Source organism: Cornus florida, unplaced genomic scaffold (assembly GCF_030987335.1).
Source record: "Cornus florida cultivar Cherokee Brave unplaced genomic scaffold, ASM3098733v1 CherokeeBrave_3.0.0_Hap2_Chr11, whole genome shotgun sequence".
NCBI lineage: Eukaryota > Viridiplantae > Streptophyta > Magnoliopsida > Cornales > Cornaceae > Cornus > Cornus florida.
The window spans coordinates 92,773,235-92,800,285 of NW_026775581.1; the positions used below are offsets into that span (position 1 = coordinate 92,773,235).

The 27,051-nt window shown below is 37.0% G+C and overlaps 1 protein-coding gene across 4 annotated transcripts; it reads right to left on the minus strand.

The window, feature by feature from the left end:
- Nucleotides 1-63: 63 nt before the first annotated feature.
- Nucleotides 64-27,051, minus strand: LOC132286125 (glutathione S-transferase T1-like). 4 transcript variants are annotated; one of them, XM_059788389.1, is made up of 7 exons: nucleotides 26,826-27,049; nucleotides 26,591-26,664; nucleotides 25,166-25,226; nucleotides 9,684-9,737; nucleotides 6,893-6,972; nucleotides 950-1,155; nucleotides 64-616 (listed from the first exon to the last, which is right to left on the minus strand). In XM_059788389.1, exons 1-7 carry the CDS (start codon nucleotides 26,951-26,953, stop codon nucleotides 407-409), a joined length of 813 nt encoding a protein of 270 aa, XP_059644372.1. In that variant the 5' UTR covers nucleotides 26,954-27,049; the 3' UTR covers nucleotides 64-406. The 4 variants fall into 4 exon arrangements, with proteins under 4 accessions (XP_059644372.1, XP_059644375.1, XP_059644373.1 ...); XM_059788392.1 differs by lacking the exon at nucleotides 26,591-26,664 and having other exon boundaries at nucleotides 26,826-27,050; XM_059788390.1 differs by lacking the exon at nucleotides 9,684-9,737 and having other exon boundaries at nucleotides 26,826-27,050.

Consider the following 27,051-nt stretch of genomic DNA (forward strand, 5'->3'; position numbering starts at 1 on the left):
ATGCAAGCAATAAAAATAAATAAATCAATAAGCTATCCAAGCCTTTTCAATGACCGGATTGGATGAGAGCTAAAATAATAATCATAATCTAAGGTGGGTTTTGATTGTGTTTAGATGATCAAGACCCAACAAAACCTAACTCAACCAATACAAACAATAAAAAGAGCTATCCAAGCCTTTTCAATGACCGGACAGTTGCAATTCTACCAATCAACAGGAATGCCTTCTGCTTAGACAAGAGATGTACACATGGCTTAGAGTTTATTTTATAGACCAGACCAGAAATTTATTACAGAGATCACAACAAAATAAAGTAACAAAGTTGTGTTTATACTAGACTGTGTCTTCCTCATTTGCCCTGCCGCATAGGCATCGAGCCCGGACAGAAAAGACCAGAGATCTGTTCTCACATCTTTGAATGGAATCCCTTTTTCATGCTAGACTCAGGCTCATTTGTTCCCCCAGACAGCTGCTTTTGAAATCTCACTTTGACTTTGAAGAGGCTTGAATGTATCTCATCAAAATGCGGCCTTGTTGCATTCCTTGTATCCTCGATCCACTGCTGAACTTTCTTGTGTGGGCCTAATATTCGACTGAAATCCTTCTCGTCCAAAATCTAAATCCATCAGAAAAGTTTTTAATGAGATGTTACAGTTGCTTCCTGATCACTCAAATTCTCTCTAAGCAATAAACTTCTATAAATAGGTACGTATCTGTTTAACAAGAAACACAACTGGATATCAGTTGACCAGTCAGTCAGAATTCATGAAAGAATTCTCTTAAAACATGAAGATATGTTCTTCCATAGATACGTATATTTTTTCTCTTGACATCGGTACTTCTGAAGGTTACAGTCTAATCAAGAGGGGCGCTCTAACTGCAGATGATTACTTCAGTCTTTTTTTGAGAAAAAATATAGATGACAATATTAATAAACTATATGAAATACCTCTAGTTCCATAATTTCACACACTAAGCTGAGATCTGCTATGGATGGCTGGAAGCTTCCAAGCAAAAACCGCCCATTCCCTTTCAGCCAAAAGGATTCAATCTTCGCAAGAGATGCAGACAGTAATTTTTCAGCTTCAGCAGCTGCTTGTGGACTAGTTGGAAGACCAAGTGAAGGTCCTAGTACCATATTTAGAACAAATGAAGCTGAAAAAAAAAAGGGGGTGTAACGACTCAAAACTAATACTTTTTAAACAAAAAAAATTCGGCATGACCTCCCCTAAAAATAGGCCTATCACAACCTGTTTAATTGCATTTTTAACCTGTCATGGCTCAAATTCCGAATTCACGGCAACAAAAGATAATGATATAACCAACTAATCTAGACAATGCTTCAAACTAGGATTATCCATCCATTCATCAACAAGTTGCATACTATCAAATCCCCATCCAAAACATCATCGATACTTTAGTTATATTACATGACAAAGTTCCACAAAATAATTATACATCTTTGCACTTCTAGTGTTTTACAAAATAATGGGGAATATACAAAGATACGAAAGTGGACTTCTATCGCCGTTCAAGCTTGAGGTGGGTTGTCATCCACCAGTTTCTTTCCAAGACTTGAAAAAAATATATATATAGATATAGGGGTGAGCATATAGCTCAGCAGGTGACACTTAAGACATAATTCTTGTGTCCTAGTGAATCCAAATAAAGCATAGGCCAATGGGAGATTGGGGACATGCATTGAAGGGGAAAAACAATTACAAGTACAAGTCAAATTCAATCACACACAAATGCAAATGGAGTGAGATGCAATGCATGCTAAAGTCACTCCCCGTTTTCATTCTCAAAACCATCACGTTCAAAGTTAATGTAACCCCCTTTGGTAACCCCGCCGCGACGAGAGGAGGATTGGCTACCGTCCCTAGGCCCTTGGTGACCCCGTGGCGCCGTCGAGGGGCCCGAATAGCTCAACCACGCTAGGGTACTCTCCCTAGTCCTCCCTAGGCTACATTAACCTCCGGCCCGTTGGTAACCCCGCAGCGACCGAGTTTGTCAAAACCAATTTTTTTCCAAAACATTCATTCCCAAATCCCCATTTTCATTTCAAGACAACCACTTCCCTTTTTCATGCAACCTAATGAGATGTTGGCTCATGTCATGATCTCAATATAATGACAAATGGGAACTTAGCACAATAATAAATAAGCATGTTCTCATGGCATCATTATAGCATGTTAGTAACTTAAAAAAAAAAATGTAAACAACCATCACATAGACATACTTTTCATTCAACCATGTTATACACATTTACATAACTAGCATGTTGTCAATTAAATCATTTTAATCAAAATCAACAACAATTAAACATGCTATAACACACATAGAGGAGCATGATTCATTATAGAGCAAGATTCCATGGCTTAAGATGTCCCTACCTCACAATCCAAGCCGAAATCCCTAGAATAGGTCCTCCAAATTCGAGCTCCAAGGAAGACTCAAATCTGGAAATTGATAGTATGGATGTGTAGAGCTCGCTACAAGCTTCGTTTTGCCTCAAACGGCACCTCAATCCGACAAAAGATGAAGGAGCAATCAACAATGGAAGTTGAAGTGAAAAGAAAAGAAAAAAGAAAAAAGAAAAAAGGAGAAGCCGAGAGCAGTCGAGAGAGAGAGAGAGAGCAGCAGAGACCAATTTTGGTCTCACAAATCACTTAAAAAGTGATGTGGGTCCCACTTTATTTTATATTTCTTTTCTCTTTTTCTTTTTCATTTAAATCACACACCACACACACACAATTATGTACACAGACTTCACAGGGGGGAAAAGAGAAGGGTGTCAAACTATCAACCAAGAAAGCCATAACCCACTAAAAAGGGCAAAAGGGCAAATGAATTGTTATATAAAATAATAATGATGCAATAATACTCATCCTCATCGTTTCCTTTCTTTCAAAAGAATGGGAATGAATGGGGTCAGCCACATTAATTCTCTTTTTCCATTCTATTCTCTTACACACAGTGTCTTCTCTTATATTTAATTTGTTTTCAACTCATTTCTAGTTTACTTAATCCCAAGTTAGTTTTGGTCGGCCTTATTATCTCTTACCTGCCATGTAAACTAATCTTCCTTTTCTCATTGGTGCATCTATAGGTCTACGTTGAACATATCCATACCATCTAAGCCTGCTTGCTCTCATTTTGTCACTAATAGATATTTTTCCTAATGTCTCCCTTTCCATTGTACTATTATATATAATAATTGCACCATAAGGACTTGTAGAGAGGGGCACCACAACTAAGAAACAGGTGAACACTATATACAAAGGTGTGGCTACAAACTAATTTACAGAACCTGAATTTTGTCACAACCAACCCCATAATTCACCTGCAAGAGATCACTGATTCAACTCTCATAAAAAATGATTATTTATGACTTAAAAAGGGTGGCATGCGTGACAAGAGGCAGGTGGCCTGTGTGATGGAGAGGACCCACAATTACTCACCATGACCACACATGGTGGTGGTGGCATGACTATAAATCAAAAACATTTTAGGGAGCCAAATATGAAGCACCTGCACTGTGATACCCCTAATTTCGAAACACGGGTTGATCAAATCCGCGCACAAAATTAGGAGATATCAAAACAATTAAATTATTTCAAATAAGCACAGATTACAAAATGAAATAAAAAATAAATAATACGCTGAAGAAAACTAATAAATAATAATTTCCATTAATAACTCTCAAATGGTTACAATTCGGGAATCTCGTAACTTAAGGACTCCTTAACTAAAATCCACTATTAAGAAATTCATCAATAAATACTGTAGTAATAATATCATACTTTGAAATAAAATAGAAAGAATGGATAAGTCTTCCAGTTGCGAATCCTCAACCTTGAGACTTGAACCTTCTAATAACCTGAAAAATAAATCGTGGGTCAGACCCACGGGCAAGTTCTCTCTACCAGGCCTCTGAAAACCAATAAAAAAATCATTTCTGACCAAAGCCAATCCTAATAAAGTTTTAACTTTAATATAGCATGATATACATATATATAAATAATATATAATACAATAATCCCATCCATTAATAGGTTCATTTAAATTTCACAACCATTACACAATGATTAAAATTAATAATCATTCCTAAACCAATCCACAATTCTTTTCTTTTAAAAAGAAACTCATTTAACCTTAATCTCATCCTAGGCAATTATTTAATTATTTAAATAATAAAATATAATTAAAGGAACACTATATTTAATTTAAAACTCAATAATGATTTAATTATTTAAATCACACAACCAATATCTATGCTTTGACAAATTGTCTATGTCTCCACCAATATTATTTTATTAATATTATAAAATAATAATTAACCTGTAAGTACTAAATTATTCTAATATAAGAATATCTAATCCTAATCCAACTTACATATACAATACCTTAGATGAAATTTTAATCATCTAACATATAGTAATTCAATTACGCTTTGGCAAATCAACCATGCCATTATAAATATATTTATTTATATATTGGCAACTCAACCATACCTCCTTAAGTATATTTATTTATATATTGGCAACTCAACCATACCTCCACAAGTATATTTATTTATACATTGACAATTCAGCCATGCCTCCACAAGTATATATATTTATACTTTTAACTTATCCATACTTCCTATGTATATACAAATATTTAGGCCATATATTTAAGCCTTTGGCAACTCATCCATACCTACAATTCAACCACGTACCAAACCTTAAAAGTTAATTTATCAACCAAATAATTCTTACATAGACAAATTAACTTATCAACAAAACAACTCATACCTAAGCATTCCATGCATATCATATGCATATAATTAATTTAATAACCAACATATCCAGATATACCAAATAAGACTAATAATATTAATCATCTTAAATAATATATACATTTACACATATATTATTTAATATATATATATATATATATATATATATATATATGTATGTATGTATAACACCTTCCTTAATAATCTCCTTAATAATCCTTGATTATTTAAAACCATAGATACATATGTATCAATAATTATATATATATATATATATATATACACGTCCATCCATACAGCTCATAAATTAATTAAACTAGATATACACATATATAAATAAATATGTATATATATATATATATACCTCCTTCCATTACCAACATATTAATTTAATTATATTTATACAAATTAAATGCTACAAAATATTGTCATAAATGGTTTCCCATAAATACTCCATCTCGGTTTAAATAATTTTCCGACATCGTCTTACTGAAACGTAAATACCTCCTAGTAGCATGGGAATCTGATAATGAAATCAGTATCATTGGAAAGAGGACGAAAAATCCTTAAATTTGAACTCAAGAATGACCCAATTTCGATTTAAAATGAATGAAAATGATCGTTTCAATTTCAAGTAACAAAACAAGCAACATAATACGCTGAGCTCAATTGCTACTGTGAGCGTGACTGCACCGGATTAAAGACTAAGATGCTGACACGTGGCGCACTCTTATTCACTGCTACAACAGCTCTGATGGTGAGCGCTGCACCAGATTTTTTGCTCCATTGACCATATCTAATCTATGGTCCATTTATGTGGTGCACTGAGTCTCCATAGACTTGCACCACACCGAATCAATCTAGTTACCTTTAAATAATCCAATGGTCCAGATCAGCTTGTGTACCAATTTCCCATGCACTCGCCCACACTGGATTTCTCGCCCCTTGATGCGCCGATTCACAGACGTGCATGTATATAAACAGTATATATTTATACATAATTTTTCAACAATTATAAGAAAATAAAATATAATAAATTCCTAAAAATATAGAAAAATACCAGAAAATTCCCAAAAATTCTATAAACCCTAAATAACCCTCTTGGGTCACAGATCAAGCATATAGTTGATTTTAAACATATAAAACCTATATATATAATTAAAATTCAACAATTCCAAAAATTAAATATAATAATTTATAATTTTAATTATTCCGATCTAACCATTATTTTAAACAAATAAATTTAATCTAAACATTGATACTCAAAGTGAAATCCTTATCAGTTCTAAGAGGGAAGTTAGAGAAGAACTCGCCTGGTTTCAAAACGAAACCGACGCTTCAAGTTTTGATTGTCTCTTCCAATTCCGGCTTTCTTTCTCAGATCCGGCCTCCTCCTTGTCAACATTCTCTTCTTTTCTCTCTGTTTCTCTTATTTTTCTCACGTAAAAACCTTTTAACCCTAATCCTTATGTGTATATATAACCACATTAATATCCTAATCCTTTTCCAATTATGACTACCATATAAAACCTTCCATAATTAATCATTAATTTATTAAATCATATATATACCTGTATATATCAATATATATATATTGACATATATACCCCTCCATAATAATTATTAATTAATTATATTTATATACATATAATTATATATATAATTATGCAAAGATAATTATTTAAATATTCTCATAACCATGGGCCTTTAATAATTAACTCAACAAGGCTTCCTTCAAGCCTAAGACCACATCCATTGGTCCCACTCCTCTTTAAGCCCAATCAAATTAAAACAAAATAATTAAAATAATAAAAATAAATCTAATAATTACAAATAATTAACAAACAATTCACACAAACATAAATACACACAAATCAAATAAACAATTTAATCAAAACATTACACAAAGCAAAACATCATTCAATTCAACAAATATAATCACGAAATATAATCTAATTAAAATAAGACAATTAATCTAAGCACTCAATTAAATAAAAACAAATCATTTAAAAATACAATTAAACTCAATTAAATCAAACAAATCATTTAAAAATAAAATAAAACTAATTAATCCCAATTAATAAATCCTTTAAAATATCGGAGTATTACATGCACCATGGCGTAAATTTGAGTGATGCCAATCCAATACTGAGTGGATCTTGGCTCTTCTGAATAGATCATTTGGATACCTTTAAAAGTGAACAGAAACTATGTTAACAATCCGCCTAAAGAATATGCAAATTGAAAAAAAAAAAGGGATATAGAGACATTGAGATGTAAGAAATCCTTTAAATGAGAAAAGTAACATATTTTGAAAAACAACAAAATTGTGTGGACAACATATGCAGGATGGGTGTAGAATTTGTCCAACCTACAATTTGAGGACAAGAAGTGTAATGATCTTCATTTTTACCATTTTTCATTTTTTTTGGGATTTTTTCGATTTTCTGGATTATTTTCTTCTTGTCTTGTATTGTGTCGGACATCGTGGGGTGTGTCAGGTGTGTTTGAGAGTTGGTTGGGTCATTTCTTTGAGTTCAGGACTCTTGGAAATGCAATGGATACCATTTCAGCTTTTTTCCATTTTTCATGCAGAGAGGTCCCAGGTGGGACCCGCTATCGAGGCTGTTATTTGTAGCATATTTCATGGGTGTATGCTGGATTGTGTGGTTGTAAAATTAATTTGTGAATTTATGTGTGTGTGTGTGTGTGTATATATATATATTAATGTTATAATAAAAATATACTTTTTCTGCGGGACCCGCCACGTCACTAAGCCTTATAATGGCTTATTAACCATTTTGGCTATCAGTTCTTCTCTCTCTCGCGGCCAAACCTCCCTCTGTTTTCTTTTCTATTTTTTTTTTTCTTTTTTTCTTTAAGCTTCATTATTCTCCTCCATTTTTCGGCCAATCGGTCGAGTTTCCGGTCTTAGTTCCTTAACGGAAAACGTTCCTCTCATCGTTCTCTATTACATAGTCAAAGGATTTATTTTTCAGAGGAGCGGTGATTATTTTACGAATTTTTGAAATTTTTGGATCTAAGGTTTCGGATGAGGTTTTGGGCCACTTAGAGTTGGATTCCGGAGATGAGCCTTTGGAACAGTAGAATCTCCTCTTCGACAGCTACGTTCCCACCGAACAGTTTTCTGTTCCGCAGCCGTTGACCGGCGTTGACTTTTGTTGACCGGCATTGACGGCGTTGACCGGCGTTGACTTTTCCGGCCAGGGATGTATTTTGGCTACTTTTGAGGTAGGGGTGCTCTAATTCACAATTTCTTAGGTTCTATGTGAATTTTCCTTCTTAAATTGACTATAAGCATGTATTTTGACTGTGATTGTGGTTGATTATATGTAAAGTGGTAGATGAATGCTATGTGATAAATGAGTTGTAAATTTAATTATATCCTTGTAGTGAAGAAGCGTGCTAAGAAATGACAAGTTGTTTACTTTATTTATTTCAATTGCCATGAAAATTTGATGTCATAATCGTAGAAATAAATGTTTAAAATATTCTTTTATAAGTTGAGATTATGATATGGGTAAAATGTATGGAATATAGTTGTTGAATTTGGCATTTGGAATCATGAAACATTTATGCATCTATTAGGAAAGAAAAATGGGAAAACTATATTTTTTATAAAACCAATGAAATTATTTTGGGGAAAAGTTTTTGAAAAGTATTTGTCAAACCCCGGACGCCTAGGAGGCGCCTAGTGGTCCGTAGTGTTAGTGTAGTCTAGAGAGGAGACTAGGGAGAGACCCTAGTGTGGTTGAACTAACCAGGCCGAATGCGACGCCTTGGAGATGCCTTGTGGTCGTGGATGGTTAGCTAATCCCCCTTTCATGACGCTTTGGAAGTGCCTTGGGTCGGATTACACTAACGGTTTGGAAGTTGAAACGATATGGTTTCGAAAACGGGGAGTGACATTGCATGGCATGGCACATCATTGGCATACGTGGTGCATTTGGTAATTGGTTGAGATATGTATATTTGTTAATGATACGGTGGTTTTACTTGACTCCCGAGACATGATCCTGCTCTCTTCCTTTCTATTATCTATGTGGATTCACGGGGTCACAAGAGGTGTTTCTTAGACACTTCCTACTGAGCGTTCAGCTCATCCCATCATTTTAACATTTTTCAGGTCACAGGAAGGAAGTGGCGGACGACGTTCCTCCACAGGTTTTGATGGGTTAGTGAACTGTTTGACATATTTTGTAGCTATGATCTCATTTTATTATTATTATTATTATTTATAAACCCTGGGATGACACGTATATTATGTATTGATATAGGAAAGGACGGTAACGTTTTTAGCTGACCTCAGGTTCGGGTAAGGACCCGGTTAGCGATTCGGACTCTCGGGTTCGGGTCGTTACAAGAAGGGATGACAAAATTGTTGGTGTGGTCTGATTTTGTTTTTCTATACTCTGGGATGATGGGATAAATGAAGTATGCATTTGACATAGCATGTCTTACGTGGAAACTTTCTGTTTTCGGATATGAGCAAACTATCAAAGATTCAAGGTTTGCCAACTTCATAAAATAATGCAATGTTAAAGTTCCTCGGGGAACTTGAATCCAGGTCTAGGTTATAACCTACAAAACTCAAACAGAAGGCATCTGTACTCATTTCAAATTTTACGTGTGTTTACTTATCAAAAAAAAAAAAAATATTTACGTGTGAAATTCATCACCCAAGAATATTTTAGCAGACAAGAATAAAATGTGCTACTAAATCCAAAGAGACACCTGCAGGGAATGTGTTGGTACATATCTAACACCCGTACCTATACTCCCTAATGTAACACGCTGGTGCTTCTCACAAGGTGAAGTATTCATGTAGTATAGATTCTAATTTGAAACCAATAGCAACAAAGGGAGTGACGATTCTCACCAATGGTCTGCAACTCCAGGAAATGCACAAGCAAGATAGATAAGTATTGCATGACTACAAAACACATTAAATTCATAAGATAAGTCTTCAAACTGATTAAATCAGAATATAAAACTGAACGGGAAAAAAAGAGTATAGATTTATGGGAAAAAAAGAGAGGAAACATCTAAATTTGGTAAATGCATCAGTGGCCAATGCACATTTGAACTGCAATAATTTATGCCTGAGAACGACTTTTACCAAGACTAGGGAAACATGCTACTCGACTGCTGCTCAATTCAAGAGGACCATAGCACAAGTATATCGGGTGACTAGTATTTACAATATTTGTTTCAATTACAGCTTATTCTTTAAAACCTATAATGCAAGGAGTATAGAAAAGTATACCTAGAACCAAATGAACTGAGAAAAACCAGGGAGATAACAGAGAATGGAAATTAATTATCAATTCATCCCATGCTATGTCAGATTTACATTCTGAATTATAGAACATGTACAAGATGCATAGTTTTTAAAAGATACACATCCATGTAAGCATTGGAATAATCTACTTTAACTGAGAGAGAGAGAGGAGCTTGGACTATAAATATCACTTAATTTTTTTGGATAAGTTTTATATTGGTGAATTGTAAAGCTAAATAATATGGCTTTACTAACAAGGAAATTTGCATTGATCTGACTCTACTTGTGACTATGTAATTAGTGACTTGATCTATTAGAACCACGAGGAACTTCATGATGTCATTGAAACTGTAAAAGGATAAAGTATGCACACAAAAACAGGTATTTTTCTAATTTTCTTCTATTCTTTAATACCAATATATTGCGGTTCAAGCTATACCTTTTGTATCTTATATTTAGAGATATTAGACACCTACTTAGCCATTGAGCAATTCCAGGTTCTCCACAACCAAAAAAAAAATTAAAAAAATTTGTTTATCACCACAAAAAGAGGATATGGAGCTGGATAAATCGAGAAGAGGCCCCAAACACGCTATGGTTCTGTTTGCGCGGTTTTTGTTCCCTACGCCGGTCGATGGACTCTTTGCGGGCGTGCCAGAGTATTTGTACAAAATACTCAAAATATGTAATTGAACACCAGCCTATCCCTTTTTCCGATGGCTGACTCTCAGGCGATTGTGTGGGAGAGAGACTAGTAAGAACTCCCAGCAAGGTTCTTTTATGCCTTGTTTGTAGCAAGGACTTTTTAGAGTGTCTAAAGAAATGTAACGGCTGATGAATGTTTGAATGGATGGAATGGCCGAGTGAAGACAGGCGGCAAGAACTTAATCGATCGCCGGCCGAACGTGATGGCGAGAACTTAATCAATCGCCACCAGCCAAACACAATGGCAAGAATTTAATCGATCGCCACCGAAACGTGATAGCAAGAATTTAATCAATTGCCATCAGCCAAGTAATGACAAGAATTTAATCAATTGTCACTACGATTCAATGGCAAGAATTTAATCAATTGCCATTGAATTGAAAGCCTAACTAAAATTGCATAATTAAAATTGGCATAATTGAAATTGAAAGAAAATAAATAGCTGAATCGAAATAGTTGACGAGGTTCTAATCAATTGCCATTAAATTGAAATAAAGAAATTGATAGGAAAATGACGTAGAGTCAATTGAAAACATTTTTAGTTGAAATGCATGTTTTGTGGTGGTGCTGGACTCCTTAGAAATGGAATACAATACTTCTATTTATAGAAGTTCTAAAACCAACTAATTTCTAATTATTTCTTGCTAAAATCTCTCTTGCTTCAATCATTTTCTTTTGAAATTCAAACTGAGCTACGGCCCAACATTCCTCGCCTTCAATATCGACGCTCCAGTTTCAATGGGAAAGTCTTTACTAAAATTTCTCTTTTCCTTGATTTGCTTTACTTTGTTGCTAAAAATAGGTCGTACTCCAGTAGTCTTTCACGTCTCTTCTCCTCTTGTTTCGTCTTGCTTCAAATAAAATACCTTTGTTGAAGAAAATATTGATTGCTAAGAAGTCGGTAGAAAGCTGCTGGAAGATTGCTAGTAAGTTGCTGATTTTTAGCAACTTCTTTCTTCAAGCTTGACTGAAATATTTCCCTTAAATGGCTGGAAGACCATTTATAGCCTTAACCCATACACTCACGTGGCTGCCCCTTCCTTTTGAATTTCATTTCCATAAGGATTCAATTTCCTTTCTCATAACTAAATCCCTATTTTATAGGAACTTAATTATGTCACCTTAGCCAACTTCTCTCAATGTTCTATTTCTAATGAAATTTCCTTTTGAAATTAACACAAGTCTCGGTTGTTTAGTAACAACCCTTTTGGTGAGGTGGCTGAATATATAGATATCTTCCTAAATCTTCTCCTACTATTTCTCCGTTGGTCGACCATTCTTCGACATGCTTAACACTTATCAGCTTCCCATTGGTCCACGTCGCTGCTGAAGTGGCTGCCAAGTTTTGGTGCCAACAAATGCCCTTTGAATTTCAAATGCTTTTATCACTTATGATACGAAGCGTTTGGAATTTGAATCGGCCTAAAATTGTAATTCAAATTTTGGTAATAAATTCTCTTTCCAACCACCTGCTTTAATGGTTATCTTTCCCAATTAAAGCGGTGACTACACTAATCCGCTATTACATCCAGCAAGTATTTAGTTTGATGCTCTCTAATCCCTAAAATCATTCTTCTTCCCTTAAACTTTCTATATCTGAAATTCTTTCTCGGCAAAATCATTCCTGAGGTCTTCTATGGCTCCTAAGAAAACTAAATCAACTGATTCCACCTCTATCCCTGAACCTTCCGATCCTTCAACCCATGGCAACATCATAGAAAAATCCCTAAAAACTCTATCTCCTTACAAATACTGTCTCAATACCCTTATCGATCTTCGTACTGACTTCAAAGGCTTAGGTCCTGCTTTCCTTGACGAAGCTCCTTCATCAATCTCACCTTTCTATCCTTCGGCCGACGTTCTTCCATTCCTTCAAACCTTCCCTCCAAATGAAAATGGCAGTTTGCCACACTTTCATTTTAGAACATGGCATATTCCAAATGATGCTTGGATCAATTGGGTCGACCGGGTTGGAGCTGTGAAGGGAGAAGTATGGAAGGATTGTGGCATATATGATGCCATTCAGCTAAGTAAAACTAACATCGCCCAAGACAGGGCCTTGATGATAGCAGCCATGTTTAATTGGTCGACCACCACCAATTCCTTACACTTGAAGTGTGGCATGATGGCTCCAACCATTCAAGACGTGTGCTATCTAACCGGCCTTAAACCCTTTGGGATTGATGTAAGTACCTTATTGGTAGAGGAGGATTCTCCTTTCATCTTCCCTTCAAAGCAAACTGGAACCAAGTCATCTGAATCCTCTTATGGCAAGTACTTAACTTCCACCATGGATCCTCGCGTCCCTGTGAATGATGCTGAACATATTGCCTTCTTGTTGGCCTGGCTGAACAAGTTTCTTTTATATGTACCGGCCTTTCAAGTCACAAAGGATTTCATTCATGTGGCCGTTGCCCTTTCAAGAGGTAAACACCTTGCTCTTGCTCCCTTGGTGCTTTCCCATTTATATAGAGGGATTTATGACTTGCTTACCTCCAACTTCAGACGCTATGGTGGTCCCCTCTGGTTATTTCAAATTTGGCTTCAAGTGTACTTTCCTGAGCTCGGACCTGTGGTGAGGCCTTCGGCCAATGACCCATTACTTTCTGTAAGTTACGCATCGGCCGTACCTAAATCCCATTCGTTTGGAGATTGCTTCAATTTCTTTTACTCCGGTTGTGAACAGAGGACTATCAGCCAATTCCTTCCATTTTCTCATTGTTCACAAGCACCTCGATGGATGACTCCTCCTCAAGGAGTGTCTACCAAAAAATCAACTGACCAGCATTCGGCCATGTGGGCTAGTTTCTTACTTTCAAGAGACCTTCACTTTAACACTGGCCCTCTAGGCACAGTAAACTCAAAAGTTGGAGTTGAGTTCTACAATCCAAACCAACTTGCTAGGCAATTTGGTCTGACTCAAATGATCCCCATGCCCCCTTATTTCTCTTTCAACAAAAACTTCCATAGGCGTGTGGTATTTCCAGATGACTCCTATGTAAAGAACGTGTCCTCCCGGTTCTCAAATCTGCAAGCCGGATTCCAATTCCAACCCTTCATCAAGAACCCAGCCTCAGATTCTAGTTTTGATCAATGGTGGTCTTCTTACATTACTTCTACAAGGACGGCTGATAGCCAGTCACTTGTTGTTAAAATATTGGAATCTTTCAAGTTCATATTTATGGCTTTTGAAGGGGCATTCGTAATTTCCCGGGCCGTTACCCCAAAGAAGGTGCCTTAAAAGGATCCTCCCAAAGGTAAAAAACAAATGGTCAAGAAACTCCCTTTCTCTCAGCCAGCAGATGCTCCAACAAGGATCAATAAAGAGAGAAAAGCTAAGGCCAAAGCCACTGCCAGCCTTCTCAAAGGTACAATATTCCTTTACTTGCATATATATATATTTTTAAAAGAACTTTTAATTGAATTTCTCTTACACCTTCTTTTTTTTTTTTTTTTTTTTTTTTTTGTAGATTCAGACAGTGGAACTTTATCAGCCTCGCCTAATCCAGAGAACGTTGAGCCCCAAGATGATGAAATTTCCTCAAGCCAACCTCCTCAGCCTACAACAACTGAATCAGTCGTCATCCCTGATGTTCCTCCAGCCCTTCCAAAGGTAAAAGTTTTTATCCATTAACATACGAAGATAATCATATCGGCCCTATTATTAAAATACTTGGCCAATATTGATTTCTAATTCTTGGCCACAACTATTATTGGTCGAGACAAACTTTAGTAAAGCTTCCATCTCCAGGGAAAAAGAAAGAAATCAACTGCTCCTGGTACTTTAAAAAAAGACAAGATTGAGCAAAAGTAAGAAACATGAAGTAGAAGAAAATCTAGAAAGCCCTCATCCTACAGAAGACGTGGCCGATGATCCTGTAATTAATGTGGCTAAAGATCCTTCTGATCATTCCTCAGATGAAAAAGAGGTAAAGATAACTGTACTTGAACTTTCCAAACTTTTCAATTAATAACATCCTTAATCTCTTCTCTTTTGCAGTAATCTCCTCTTCTTGACTTGGTCTATAGTGAAATTTCAGCCCTCTGAAGGATTTTCATGATCCCATTGAGGTGCCCTTCAATGTTCAAGTCACTCCTGCTAAAACTTCATCCCAGGGAGATAGCACAGCGGTTCAGCCAGAATTTCCTCCTCCAGTATCTAGTCATCAGCCACTCTTGGTGACAGACATGGCCGAATCATACAAGGTATTGACTATCTCATAACCCCAAAAATTTTAAGATCTAATCTTTCCTCATTTTGTCAGGTTGTGTATGAGAAAACTCAAATTGTTCCTTTATTTCCTCCACAAAAAGCTCCTGCTTCATCTCTATTGGCCTTGGGCAATTTCTTTAAGGATGTGGTAGCTTCAGTGACCGAAGAGAAAGAAAGTGAATCTTCTGGAGCCACTCCAGTCACTTCAGCCAATATCCCTATACAATCCTTAGAAGAAAACAAAAAATCTTTACTTGAGATCTTGAAAAGAGATGCTGCTGATCTTCCTCACTTTGAAAGTGAGCTCACAGTAGTGCTTTCTACACTTAGCCAGTACCCAGACTTTCCGGTTGATCTTCAAGCCACTATTGCTACCTTTAAAGGCCAACTACCAACTCTGACCGATGATATTTTCCAGGCCAATGAAGCAATCAACCAATTCAACAAGAGTAAGAACAGGAAGGATACCCTTGCTAACCAATTGTTAACTCAAGCTTCCTCCTTTGAAAGAGTGAATACAGAGTTCATCGGCCTTGAGGAAAGAGAACATGTCCTTTAGAAAGAGATCGACCAGATCCATGCTCGTAAGGCCATCTTGTCTGCTGAAGCTGCCACATTGCAGTTTGAAGCTCAAGACCTTGCTCACGAGCATGCAAATCTTCGTGGAGAATTACCTCAGTTGAAAGAGTCAAAGAGGCAGGCCATGGTGGCCTTCAATCGGTCTTTAGTTATTTGGGCCGATTTCAAGGAAAAATTTGCAAGCATATGAATCTTTTTATATTAGCTTCCTTTTGTGGCCATTTTAGTGTATGATCTTTAAATGATGTAATCTTTTACACTTCAATGAATAAATGGCCTCTTTTGTTACTCCAAACAAGTATCAACATTTTAGCAGAAAATTTTTATTAAAATAACCAAATCAGCCTAGAAAAATAGGCCGAATTTTATTACATAAAGGTACACATGGTCAGCCATAAGTACTAGCTAACACTAATTTTCCCTTTCAAAGATTGCCGGTACGTACCTCTTGAGGTACTTGCCATTAATGGGGTAGTCATGTAATCGGCCACTGAAATACTTCAGCCTATATACTCCTCCACTTAAGACTTGATGGACTAAATATGGCCCGTCCCATTTTTGGGACCACTTCCCATATTTCCTATCGACTTTACCCACTGGCAAAATAACTCTCCAAACCAAATCTTCTTCAGCAAAAGACTTAGGTTTTACCCTCTTGTTGTAGATCCTCATCACCTTCTTCTTGTGAGCTATGATATGATCCAAAGCATCCCTTTTAACTTCATCCAAATCTTCCAATTCTACCAACATTGCTTGAGTATAATCAGCTGGAGTTAGATTATTTTGAAAAACAACTCTGGCTGATTTAACCTTCATTTCCATAGGTAGAACAGCATCATGACCATAAGTTAACATGTATGGTGTAACTCCTGTGCCTGTTCTTTTTGAGTTCCTATAGGCCTATAAAGCTTCAGACAAAGTCTCATGCCACCTTCTTGGCTTATCTTTGATCATTTTTTTAATGATCTCTATTAAAATTTTGTTTGAAGATTCGGCCTGGCCATTTGCTTGAGCATAGTATGGCGTAGAGGCTGACATATGAATATTCATGTTGTGGCCGAATTGTAGTACATCAGTTGCCCTAAATACTGTTGCATTGTCTGAAACAAGTGTTTCTGGAATCCCAAATCTGTGGATGATGTTTTGTTCCATGAAATTAATCACTGTTTGCTGATCAACCGCTTTGCAAGCCTTGGCCTCAACCCATTTAGTAAAATAATCTGTGGCAACAATCACCCAGTGATGGCCTTCGCTTGATGGTGGATTAATTTTACCAATAAGGTCAAGGCCCCAACCTTTGAATGGCCAAAGTTTGATTATTGGCTGTAATTCTTTTGCTGGTACATTTTGAATCGGCCCGTATCTTTGACAAGCTTGACAACCTTTTGAGTAATCTATGCAATCTTTCCTCATCCTCGGCCAATAATATCCATACCTACGAATCAACCATCTCATTTTAATCCCAGCTTGGTGAGCCCCACAGCTGCCCTCATGTACCTCGGCCATAACCTGAAGTGATTCCTCCTTGCTTATGCATTGTAGTAGGAGCCCATCTTCTAACCCTTTTCTGTACAGATCCCCATCTAGAAGTACAAAGTTAATCGCTTTTCTTTTAATACTTCTATCAGCCTTGATGTTTGGATTTCGAAGAAACATTATAAATGGTATCCTCCAATCATCGTCGGCCAAATCTTCTACATCAATTGTCCAAGTATCAAACAACATAGTATTTCTCAATTCGGCCGATGGCAAAGATCTTCGTGTTATCTTTATCAACTGATCTTCTATTCCGGCTGGTACTCTTATTCCAGAGGCTGCTTGGGCCATGCTGTTGGCCTCCTTATTCTGCCCTCTCGGCCAGAACTTAAGTTGAACATTATCAAATTGATTGATTAATGAAGTGGCCAGAGAATGAAACGGCCTTAATTGCCAACTTAGGCACTTAAAATCTTCAGAAATTTGGCTAAGGACTAAGTTTGAATCTCCCAAAATCTTTACATCTCTAACAGCCATTTCAATTAAAATCTCCAGGCTGATTATAAGCGCTTCATATTCGGCCTGATTATTTGAACATTTAAAATCTAAAAAGAAAGAGAATGAAGCCTTTCTGCCAGCTGGCGAAATAATAACAATACCTGCTCCTGCTCCATTAGCCGTGCTTGATCCATCAAACATCAAGATCCAAGGAGTTAAAAATATAGTTGATGACTCCAATTCATCATAAACCCATGGATCAATATCAGTTGAAGGATGATCGGCCAAAAAATCAGCCAGAACCCTTCCTTTTACTGATTTTTGTGGGACATAGATAAAATTGAATTCCATCAAAGCCAAAGCCCACTTACCTATTCGGCCAGTGATCAATGGCCTTGATAGCATATACTTGATCACGTTAGTCTGACAAAGAATGTAAACATCAACAGGCCGCATGTATACTCTCAACTTCATGGCCGAATAGTACAAAGATAAACAAAGCTTCTCAATTGAGGAATATCTGCATTCTACATCAGTTAGTACTCTAGTCAGGTAGTAGACAGCCTGCTCTTTTCCATGTTCATTGTCTTGTGCGAGCATACTACCAATTGATTCTTCTGCGGCCGATAAATAAAGCTTTAACGGCTACTTCTTTCTTTGAGGCATTACAACCGGGGGGTTTGCCAAATACTCTTTTATTTTGTCAAAGGCCTTTTGATGGGATTCGTCCCAATGAAATTTCTCATGTGACTTTAATTTCACTAAAGTCGAAAAGACATGCACTCGGCCGGCATGGTTAGAAATAAATCTTCTAAGAAAACCTACCTGGCCGAGGAACCTTTGCACTTGTTTTTTGTTGGTTGGGGCCCTAGCATTTATAATAGCTTTGACCTTGTTCTGATCAACTTCAATACCTCGTTTGTGTACCAAGAACCCCAAGAAATTCCCGGCTGAAACTCCAAATGCACACTTCAATGGGTTCATTTTCAATTTGTGAATCCTCATCCTTTCAAAGGCCCTTTTCAAGTGTTCCAAATGCTGTCTCTTGGCCGATGATTTCACAACTACATCATCTATATAAATTTCCATGAATCGGCCAATCATATCATGAAAGGTAGAATTCATTGCCCTTTGATAAGTAGCCCCAGCATTTTTTAGGCCAAATGGCATCATAATCCACTCAAAAGTACCAATTGACCCAGGACATCTAAAAGCCATTTTATGAATATCTTCCTCGGCTAAATAGATTTGATTATAACCTGAATGGCCGTCTATAAAAGACAATATTTCATGCTTAGCGGCCGAATCAATAAGTTGATCGGCCACAGGCATTGGATATTCATCTTTTGGAGTGGCATTATTTAAATTGCGAAAATCCACACAAACTCTAAGTTTGCCATTCTTCTTCATTACCGGAACAACATTAGACAGCCATTCAACATACCTAACTGTTCGAATAAATCCTGCCTTAAGAAGTCTCTCAATTTCTTCTTTAATTTTGAGCATTACTTCCGAAGACATCCTTCTTGGTGGTTGTTTATATGGCTGAAAATCTTTCTTGATCGGTAATTTATGTTCTACCAATTTTCTAGACAGGCCAGGCATCTCTTCATAACTCCAAGCAAAGCAATCCTTATATTCATTTAATAATTTAATCAAATCGGCCTGGAATTTAGGCTCAAGCAAAGCACTAACAAATAATGGCCGATTATCTTTTTTAGTACCAACATTTATTTCCAATAAAGGATCTTGCACCTCTGCTTTATTATCTTCCATCCTGGAAGAGGCTGACTCCAAATCTTCAAGTTGGATTGCATCCAGCTTTTCGAAACCTTCTTCAATTATATCGGCCGTGCTGGCCGATACCTCTTCATATAGCTGTTCTTCTCTGGCTAATCTCTTCTCAGCCAGTTATGCTTTCAGTCTTATGCAAGCGGCCCTGAAAGCTTGCCGCTTCTTTTCTTCATTGGTTTTGTGATCCATCAGTAACATCTTCAATGTCCTTGATGGTCGACCTGAAAATATCAATTTTCGGCCGAGCTGCTTCTGACAATAATTCTTTAATATCAGCATTAATTAAATTCTTCTTCATTGTTGCCGCTGTTGGTCGTCCCATCCTGTTAATGCCAACAAATTTGATAGGTACAACAGTTTCATCATAAAGTGCAGCCTCAGCCGAATACACCCTAGCTATAAAGGGTTTGTTATCGGCCTCAACAATTTTTACCTCATTTTCATCCCAAAAAATCAACATTTGATGCAAAGTTGATGGGATGCACATGTTAGGATAAATCCAATCTCGGCCTAAAAGGAGATTATAGGCCGCGGTTGAATCAATGATAAAGAAAGCCGTAAAGGATGTCTTACCGCCAATAGTAATTTCCAAAGGTAGAATACCTTTGGTGTTACTAGATCCTCCATTAAAACCACTGATGGCCACGTCGGTTGGAACTACATCGTCCATGGTTTTACCCAATTTCTTCAAAGTAGTTGCTAGAATAACATTCACCACTGAACCATTGTCAACCAAAACCCTATTGATTGGCTGACCCTCAACCCATACTTTAACATACAATGGCCTCAACTGCTGTGTCATGGACAAAGGTGGTTTTTCGAAAATGATTTTATCGGCCTTAGATGGCTGATCCTGAGAGATCAATCCTATCCCGGCCGATTAACTTGTCGAATCGTTCTTAATTTCTGAAGATTCAGCCTTTTCCTCCTGCTTGGCTGACTCAACATCCCTGTTCATCGTTGGTTCTATCCTTGCTTCAAACACAGAAGGCAAAACAAATACCATGTTACAATTTACCTCATCCGGGAGAGAACCAAAACGAATTCTGTACTTGGCCGCATGCTTTGGATCCTGGTCTGGCTGATCATTTTTTTCTTCATAAAAGCATGCCTTATTCTCAAAGGATGTAGCGACCTCCATGTCTTCAGCCACCACTGGTTCATTTTTTCTTTCTAGTTGATCATGGTCGATCTTGTCTTTTTTCCTTTTGAGTTCTGCATTTTTCCTTTGCATCCTCCTTTTTTGAGTACGTGTAGGAGGTTGCTTAGGAAACTTTGGGTGACTTACTCGAGTCCATCTGCCATGGTCAACCAAAGGAGGTCTAACCGTTCTTACACGGCTAGATTCTTCTCCTTTTTGAACCCATATTTCTGACTGAATTATTGGTTTCCTTTTGAAACTAGGATAAAAATGTTGTTCTGGCAGGACTCTATCGGCCACCGATGACCGAATGATTCTCACTGCCCTCGGCCCATTTTCTCTAAATATTGATCGATTGATTTCTTCGTGATTCTATCTAGGCTGATGGCCTAACCTTTCATGGACACTGCGCTATCTGGTTGATTGGAAATAGCCCCTCTTGTCTGAGTCATTCCTTCGGCCTTTGCAATTTGGACAACAACCATGGTTGATGAGGGCAATTTGAGCTTCTCTTAACTGAATTTCCAAGTCCTTAACTTTCTGCTCATCATTACTGGCCGATGAACTACCAAGAACTTTTGGTAATCTTTCCTGTCTACCATTATCAGCGGCTTTTTCAGTTGCCAGACTGATTACATTGGTACTGACAATATTAGGAAATGGATCGCCATCGACCCCCATTACATCTGGCTTCTTTTCAGGGAATTTCAATACACCTTTATCGATAGATTTCTGCAATACATTTCTAAATACATAACAATTGTTAGTAGTATGATTCCATGAATTATGAAATTTGCAGAACTCTCTTCCTTTTAAATCATTGGTTGATGGTATATTGTGTCCTTTTGGCAAAACGATTTGTTTGTCGGCCAACAAATGATCAAAAATTTGTTCTGTTTTGGCCAGATCAAACGTATAAACCTTACCAGTATCAGCCGTACCCTTCCTGGCCGATGAAGTCGATGGCTGAGTACCACTGGTGGATACATTTGGTTTTGTTAAAGCGTCACATATATAAGGCTTCTTTAGATTGACTTCAACTAAATTAGCTTCAAAATCTTCCTCTTTAACCACATCAGTTGAATAAACTTCATAGTTGGGGTCCCTATAGTATGTACCTTTAGAGGAATTTTTTCGTTCTTTCTCCTCTTTGAGAACCAACTCATACCTGGTAGCTTTCTCGGCCAGGTTATACATGTCACGAAATGGAACTCCTTCAAACCTCTTCTGAAGTTCAAAATCTAGGCCGTTCAAAGCCAAACGAATGTACTCCTGTTCTGGAAGAGGTACACGACGTCTTAATCTTGCTCTCTTAAATCTTGCAATGAATGTCTCGACCGATTCACTAGGCAATTGACTTAGCCTGGATAAATCGGCCAGAGTAAGTTCTGTCTCCGTATGGTAGAACTGATTGTGGAATAATTCCTCCATATGTGGCCAATTAAAAACAGAGTTAGGAGGTAGACGAATATACCATGAAAAAGCTGCCCCTGTCAAAGAGTTAGGAAAAAGTCTTAATTTCAACCACGGGCTAACATTGGCCTCTCCACATTGAACCGTGAATCGGCCAATGTGTTCCACGGTCGATTGATTCCCCTCTCCACTAAAGGTTACAAAGTCAGGGACTTTATATCCTCTAGGGAACTCAACTTGGTCTACCACTTCTGGATAAGGAGTTATATAAATTGGTCGGCCGGCACCTCTAAGTTCCAGACCATATTCTTCTGTGAGTAAATTAGCTAATTGTCTTCTATCTAACATGACTTGAGGTGGCTGATTTAATATTGGTGGTACCTGATTAAAAACTGGCGGCTGATTAGCCGCTGGTTGATAGCAATTCGGCCAATAATGTGGCTGATTAGCCATATTCTGCCCCTCGAGCCCTACCTGTGGCGGCACATGAGTATACAGTGGGTTCGGTGGCCTCCACCTGATCTGATTGCCCCCCGAGTTCAAAGGCATCCGAGGAAGGTTTGGTGGAATTACCTGTGGCCGCGAACCTGCTACTGGTGGCTGATTAGAACCTACCAACGTAGACTGAGGATAGCTTTCTGCCCAGGTGAGTAGCGTATGAACCGGCTGACTTGATGTTGCACCTGGTTGGAGTGTCACTACTGGCGGCCATGGCTGTGATGTTTCAATGGCCCTATCTGGCCGAGCAGCTTGTGATAGATTCGGCTGAGAAGCCGATTCCTGATTATTGGAGCTGCTAGCTTGAGTCGACTTGTTCAAAATAAAGGCTGAGAGTTGGGACATATTTTCATGCAATTCGTTGTAGCGTGCTCCCATCCTTCCCATTGCATCTACCAAGGAGCTAACCTGTGCTTGAAGTACGGCTAACTCATCAGTAGGACCTGCTGTAGAGTTCTCAGCCTGTACTGGCTGATCGTCTTCCTCCAAATCTTCATCAGTAGCCACAGCCTTAGAATTTTTTGTGGGCCGCGGCATATTTGCCTCTTTTATAACACTCTAGTAGTGGTCCCACCGGGCGTGCCAAAACGTGTTCGCGCGGTTTTTGTTCCCTAAGCCGGTCGATGGACTCTTCGCGGGCGTACCAGAGTATTTGTACAAAATACCCAAAATATGTAATTGAACACCAGCCTATCCCTTTTTCCGATGGCTGACTCTCAGGCGATTGTGTGGGAGAGAGACTAGTAAGAACTCCCAGCAAGGTTCTTTTATGCCTTGTTTGTAGCAAGAACTTTTTAGAGTGTCTAAAGAAATGCAACGGCTGATGAATGTTTGAATGGATGGAATGGCCGAGTGAAGACAGGCGGAAAGAACTTAATCGATCGCCGGCCGAACGTGATGGCGAGAACTTAATCAATCGCCACCAGCCAAACACAATGGCAAGAATTTAATTGATCGCCACCGAAACGTGATAGCAAGAATTTAATCAATTGCCATCAGCCAAGTAATGACAAGAATTTAATCAATTGTCACTACGATTCAATGGCAAGAATTTAATCAATTGCCATTGAATTGAAAGCCTAACTAAAATTGCGTAATTAAAATTGGCATAATTGAAATTGAAAGAAAATAAATGGCTGAATCGAAATAGTTGACGAGGATCTAATCAATTGCCATTAAATTGAAATAAAGAAATTGATAGGAAAATGACGTAGAGTCAATTGAAAACATTTTTAGTTGAAATGCATGTTTTGTGGTGGTGCTGGACCCCTTAGAAATGGAATACAATACTTCTATTTATAGAATTTCTAAAACCAACTAATTTCTAATTATTTCTTGCTAAAATCTCTCTTGCTTCAATCATTTTCTTTTGAAATTCAAACTGAGCTACGACCCAACATTCCTCGCCTTCAATATCGATGCTCCAGTTTCAATGGGAAAGTCTTTACTGAAATCTCTTTTTTCCTTAATTTGCTTTACTTTGTTACTGAAAATAGGTCGTACTCCAGTAGTCTTTCACGTCTCTTCTCCTCTTATTTCGTCTTGCTTCAAATAAAATACCTTTGTTGAAGAAAATATTGATTGCTAAGAAGTCGGTAGAAAGCTGCTGGAAGATTGCTAGTAAGTTGCTGATTTTTAGCAATTTCTTTCTTCAAGCTTGACTGAAATATTTCCCTTAAATGGCTGGAAGACCATTTATAGCCTTAACCCATACACTCACGTGGCTGCCCCTTCCTTTTGAATTTCATTTCCATAAGGATTCAATTTCCTTTCTCATAACTAAATCCCTATTTTATAGGAACTTAATTATGTCACCTTAGCCAACTTCTCCCATTGTTCTATTTCTAATGAAATTTCCTTTTAAAAATAACACAAGTTTCGGTTGGTTAGTAACAACCCTTTTGGTGAGGTGGCTGAATATATAGATATCTTCCTAAATCTTCTCTTACTATTTCTCCATTGGCCGACCATTCTTGGACATGCTTAACACTTATCTGCTTCCCATTAGTCCACGTCGCTGCTGAAGTGGCTGCCAAGTTTTGGTGCCAACAGGTTCAAAACCTAATAGACCTCTGTAAGCACTTGTTTCTATCAAATATGGTTTGCATACATGAATTAAATCCAAGATTTCCCACCTAGAATATTTCTACGAAACTTCCAAACTAATCACAGCGAGTATTACCATCTAATATATACTGATTGCTTTGCGAAGCAACCCTGTATTAGGTACTCCGCAACTAAATGTTTACCAGTTGCACTACCATGGAGCTTAAGAACACTGGATTCATCAGAGTCAATGCATTTAGGTAGTTAAACAAAAATCTGCTTAGAATGTATTTGAACATATAAGGAGGATTATATAGTCCCCATAAAAATGCCATAAAAAGTCCAAATTTGTCAAATCATGATGATGTTTTTCACTCAAATTTTATTGAGTAGGATGATCATCTACTGGTCCTCAATCAGTATATATTTTTGCATCTCACCTGTTTTGGTGCTTCAGAAATTGTGTTGAATGTAAATCAAATGATTACCAAAAAAGTAGAATCGAAAGCAATTTATCTTAATAAAACCAAAGAATATAAGTCAAACAACAAAAACTGCGAGATAAAATGAATCATGAACCATTCAAGCATCAATATTGATGCACACAAATGCCCACGGCATACACTTTAACATCATTGAGGCACTGACAAACAATAGTTGATAATCCATAACTAGAAAAAAAATAAAAATAAATAAATAAATAAATTCTACATGTACCTCTCAAATAGCTTAAATCTGCCATCGACTATAGCCGGAACTTGTCTCATAGGATTTACTTCTGAAATCATAATAGGAAAAAGAAATACTCATTGCAGTAACTCCTTAGATACAATAACAACGTGTTATTGGTTGTCAATAAGAAACACTTCAAAATTTTCTTCTTTAGTCACCCAAAATACATAATAACTTTATGCAACTACACTATCCAGTGACGGACCCAGAAAATTTGGTGAGGGGGGGCGAATATTTAATTTGCGGGTACAAAATTATATGATGGGTTCATTTTTGTAATTTTAATAGGGTTTTTTTCATAAATTTTAAAAAAAATTAAGTATAAAACGAAAAAAAAAAAAATCAGTGGGGAAAATTATAATTATAGTGGGGCATCTTCATAAATTATCAAAATTTGAAGTATAAAATGCTAAAAAAAAGAATCCAGTGGGGGCGAATTGTAATTTTAGGGGAGGCATTTTCATAAATTTTAAAAACATTAGGGTATAAAATGAAAATATTAAAAATTCAGGGGGGCATATCCCCCCCCCCCCCCCCGTCTGGGTCTGTCCCTGACACTATCAGAAGAATGGCATAAAGAACATGGAGTTTTCATTATCATGTCTTAGCAATAATGTAATATGCAATATAATATGCTGTATACACATTAAGGGAGCACAAGTTTTGACAATGCTGTGCAAAATCTTAAGTTGTGTAGACTTCAAAGCTCTACCATTTCATGCCACTATAGAGAAGTGTGATAATATACTGATTTCTTTTTCATGTCCTTTTGCTTGTCACTATTTATGTGTCAAAGTTGTAAAAGGTATTATTTAGGAAAAAAAAAAAAAACGTTGTAAAAGGTATTGTGTTATCGAAATACACCCAACTCCATTTTCTGCATATCCCTGCAACTATTTTTCTTCTTTTCTTGCAATTTAGTTCCTAGCTAATCGTTCATAATTGTTAGTTGATTGAGTATGGTCAGTACCGTGGCTGCAGCCTGCAGATAATATAATATCCTAAGAGAAGCCATCATAACCTAATAAACCGCGTTTACCTGAGGAGAACAACATAATAAAGAAATTTCAGTCCGAGTCTTTTTATTTATTTATTTTTTTTTTCCCGGTGATCTGAATATTGTGAAAATGGGGTTTTAGTTTTCTATAGCTCTCTTATTCTAACACTGCCTGGATCAATTTTTACTGATCAAAATAAGCCCCACAACATCAACAACATATAGTATTTTAATCTCAAGTTCTTTGATATCAAATCAGTAAGGTACCAGTACCACATATCTTCACAAGTATATATACTCAAAGCTCCAAAATTATGGAGCAATACATAAATATATATATATATATATATAAGCAAGCTTATATAACCATAAACTGACATACGCACTCATTACACAAAAATTCAAGGACTCACCCGCAAATTCAGGGGTTAAATGTTGACGCTTGAAAAGATCTATTTTGATCTCCTCAAAATCAATTCCATTTACCCTAAAACCAAAAAACTTCACACAAATCAGCCCAAAATTTATTGAAAAAAAAAAGGAAAAAAAAAAAGAAACATTTGAAGCCACAGATGAAGTAAAATCAATTCCAACGTAATATTTACAATTCAACAAAAAAAAATATATATGTGAGTGAGCAAAGATTACTTGCAGAATAAGAGAATTGCACGAGACGGTTGGGACATTCGATAAACATAAACTTTTAGCTTCATCGTTCTCTCTCTGTGGGTTTTGAAGCTTGCCTGCTTTGGTGTGTGTAGAGTGGAGTCAGCCATTAATGGTAGTGTGCTAAGGTCGCCCTGCCAAATTTATGGGTCTATCCTGTACTCTTATCCGGAAACCCATCTTTCTGTGGTCAGGTATGGTATAGTAC

What these genes read in the sequence shown, in the direction of transcription:
- LOC132286125 (XM_059788389.1), bottom strand. Translation starts at nt 26,953, where the DNA reads ATGGCTGACTCCACTCTACACACACCAAAGCAGGCAAGCTTCAAAACC. An exon ending in GCAATTCTCTTATTCTGCAA is followed by an intron (nt 26,665 to 26,825) that starts GTAATCTTTGCT and finishes TTTTGGTTTTAG; the next exon opens with GGTAAATGGAATTGATTTTG. An exon ending in AAATTTACGCCATGGTGCAT is followed by an intron (nt 1,156 to 6,892) that starts GTAATACTCCGA and finishes TTTTTTTTTCAG; the next exon opens with CTTCATTTGTTCTAAATATG.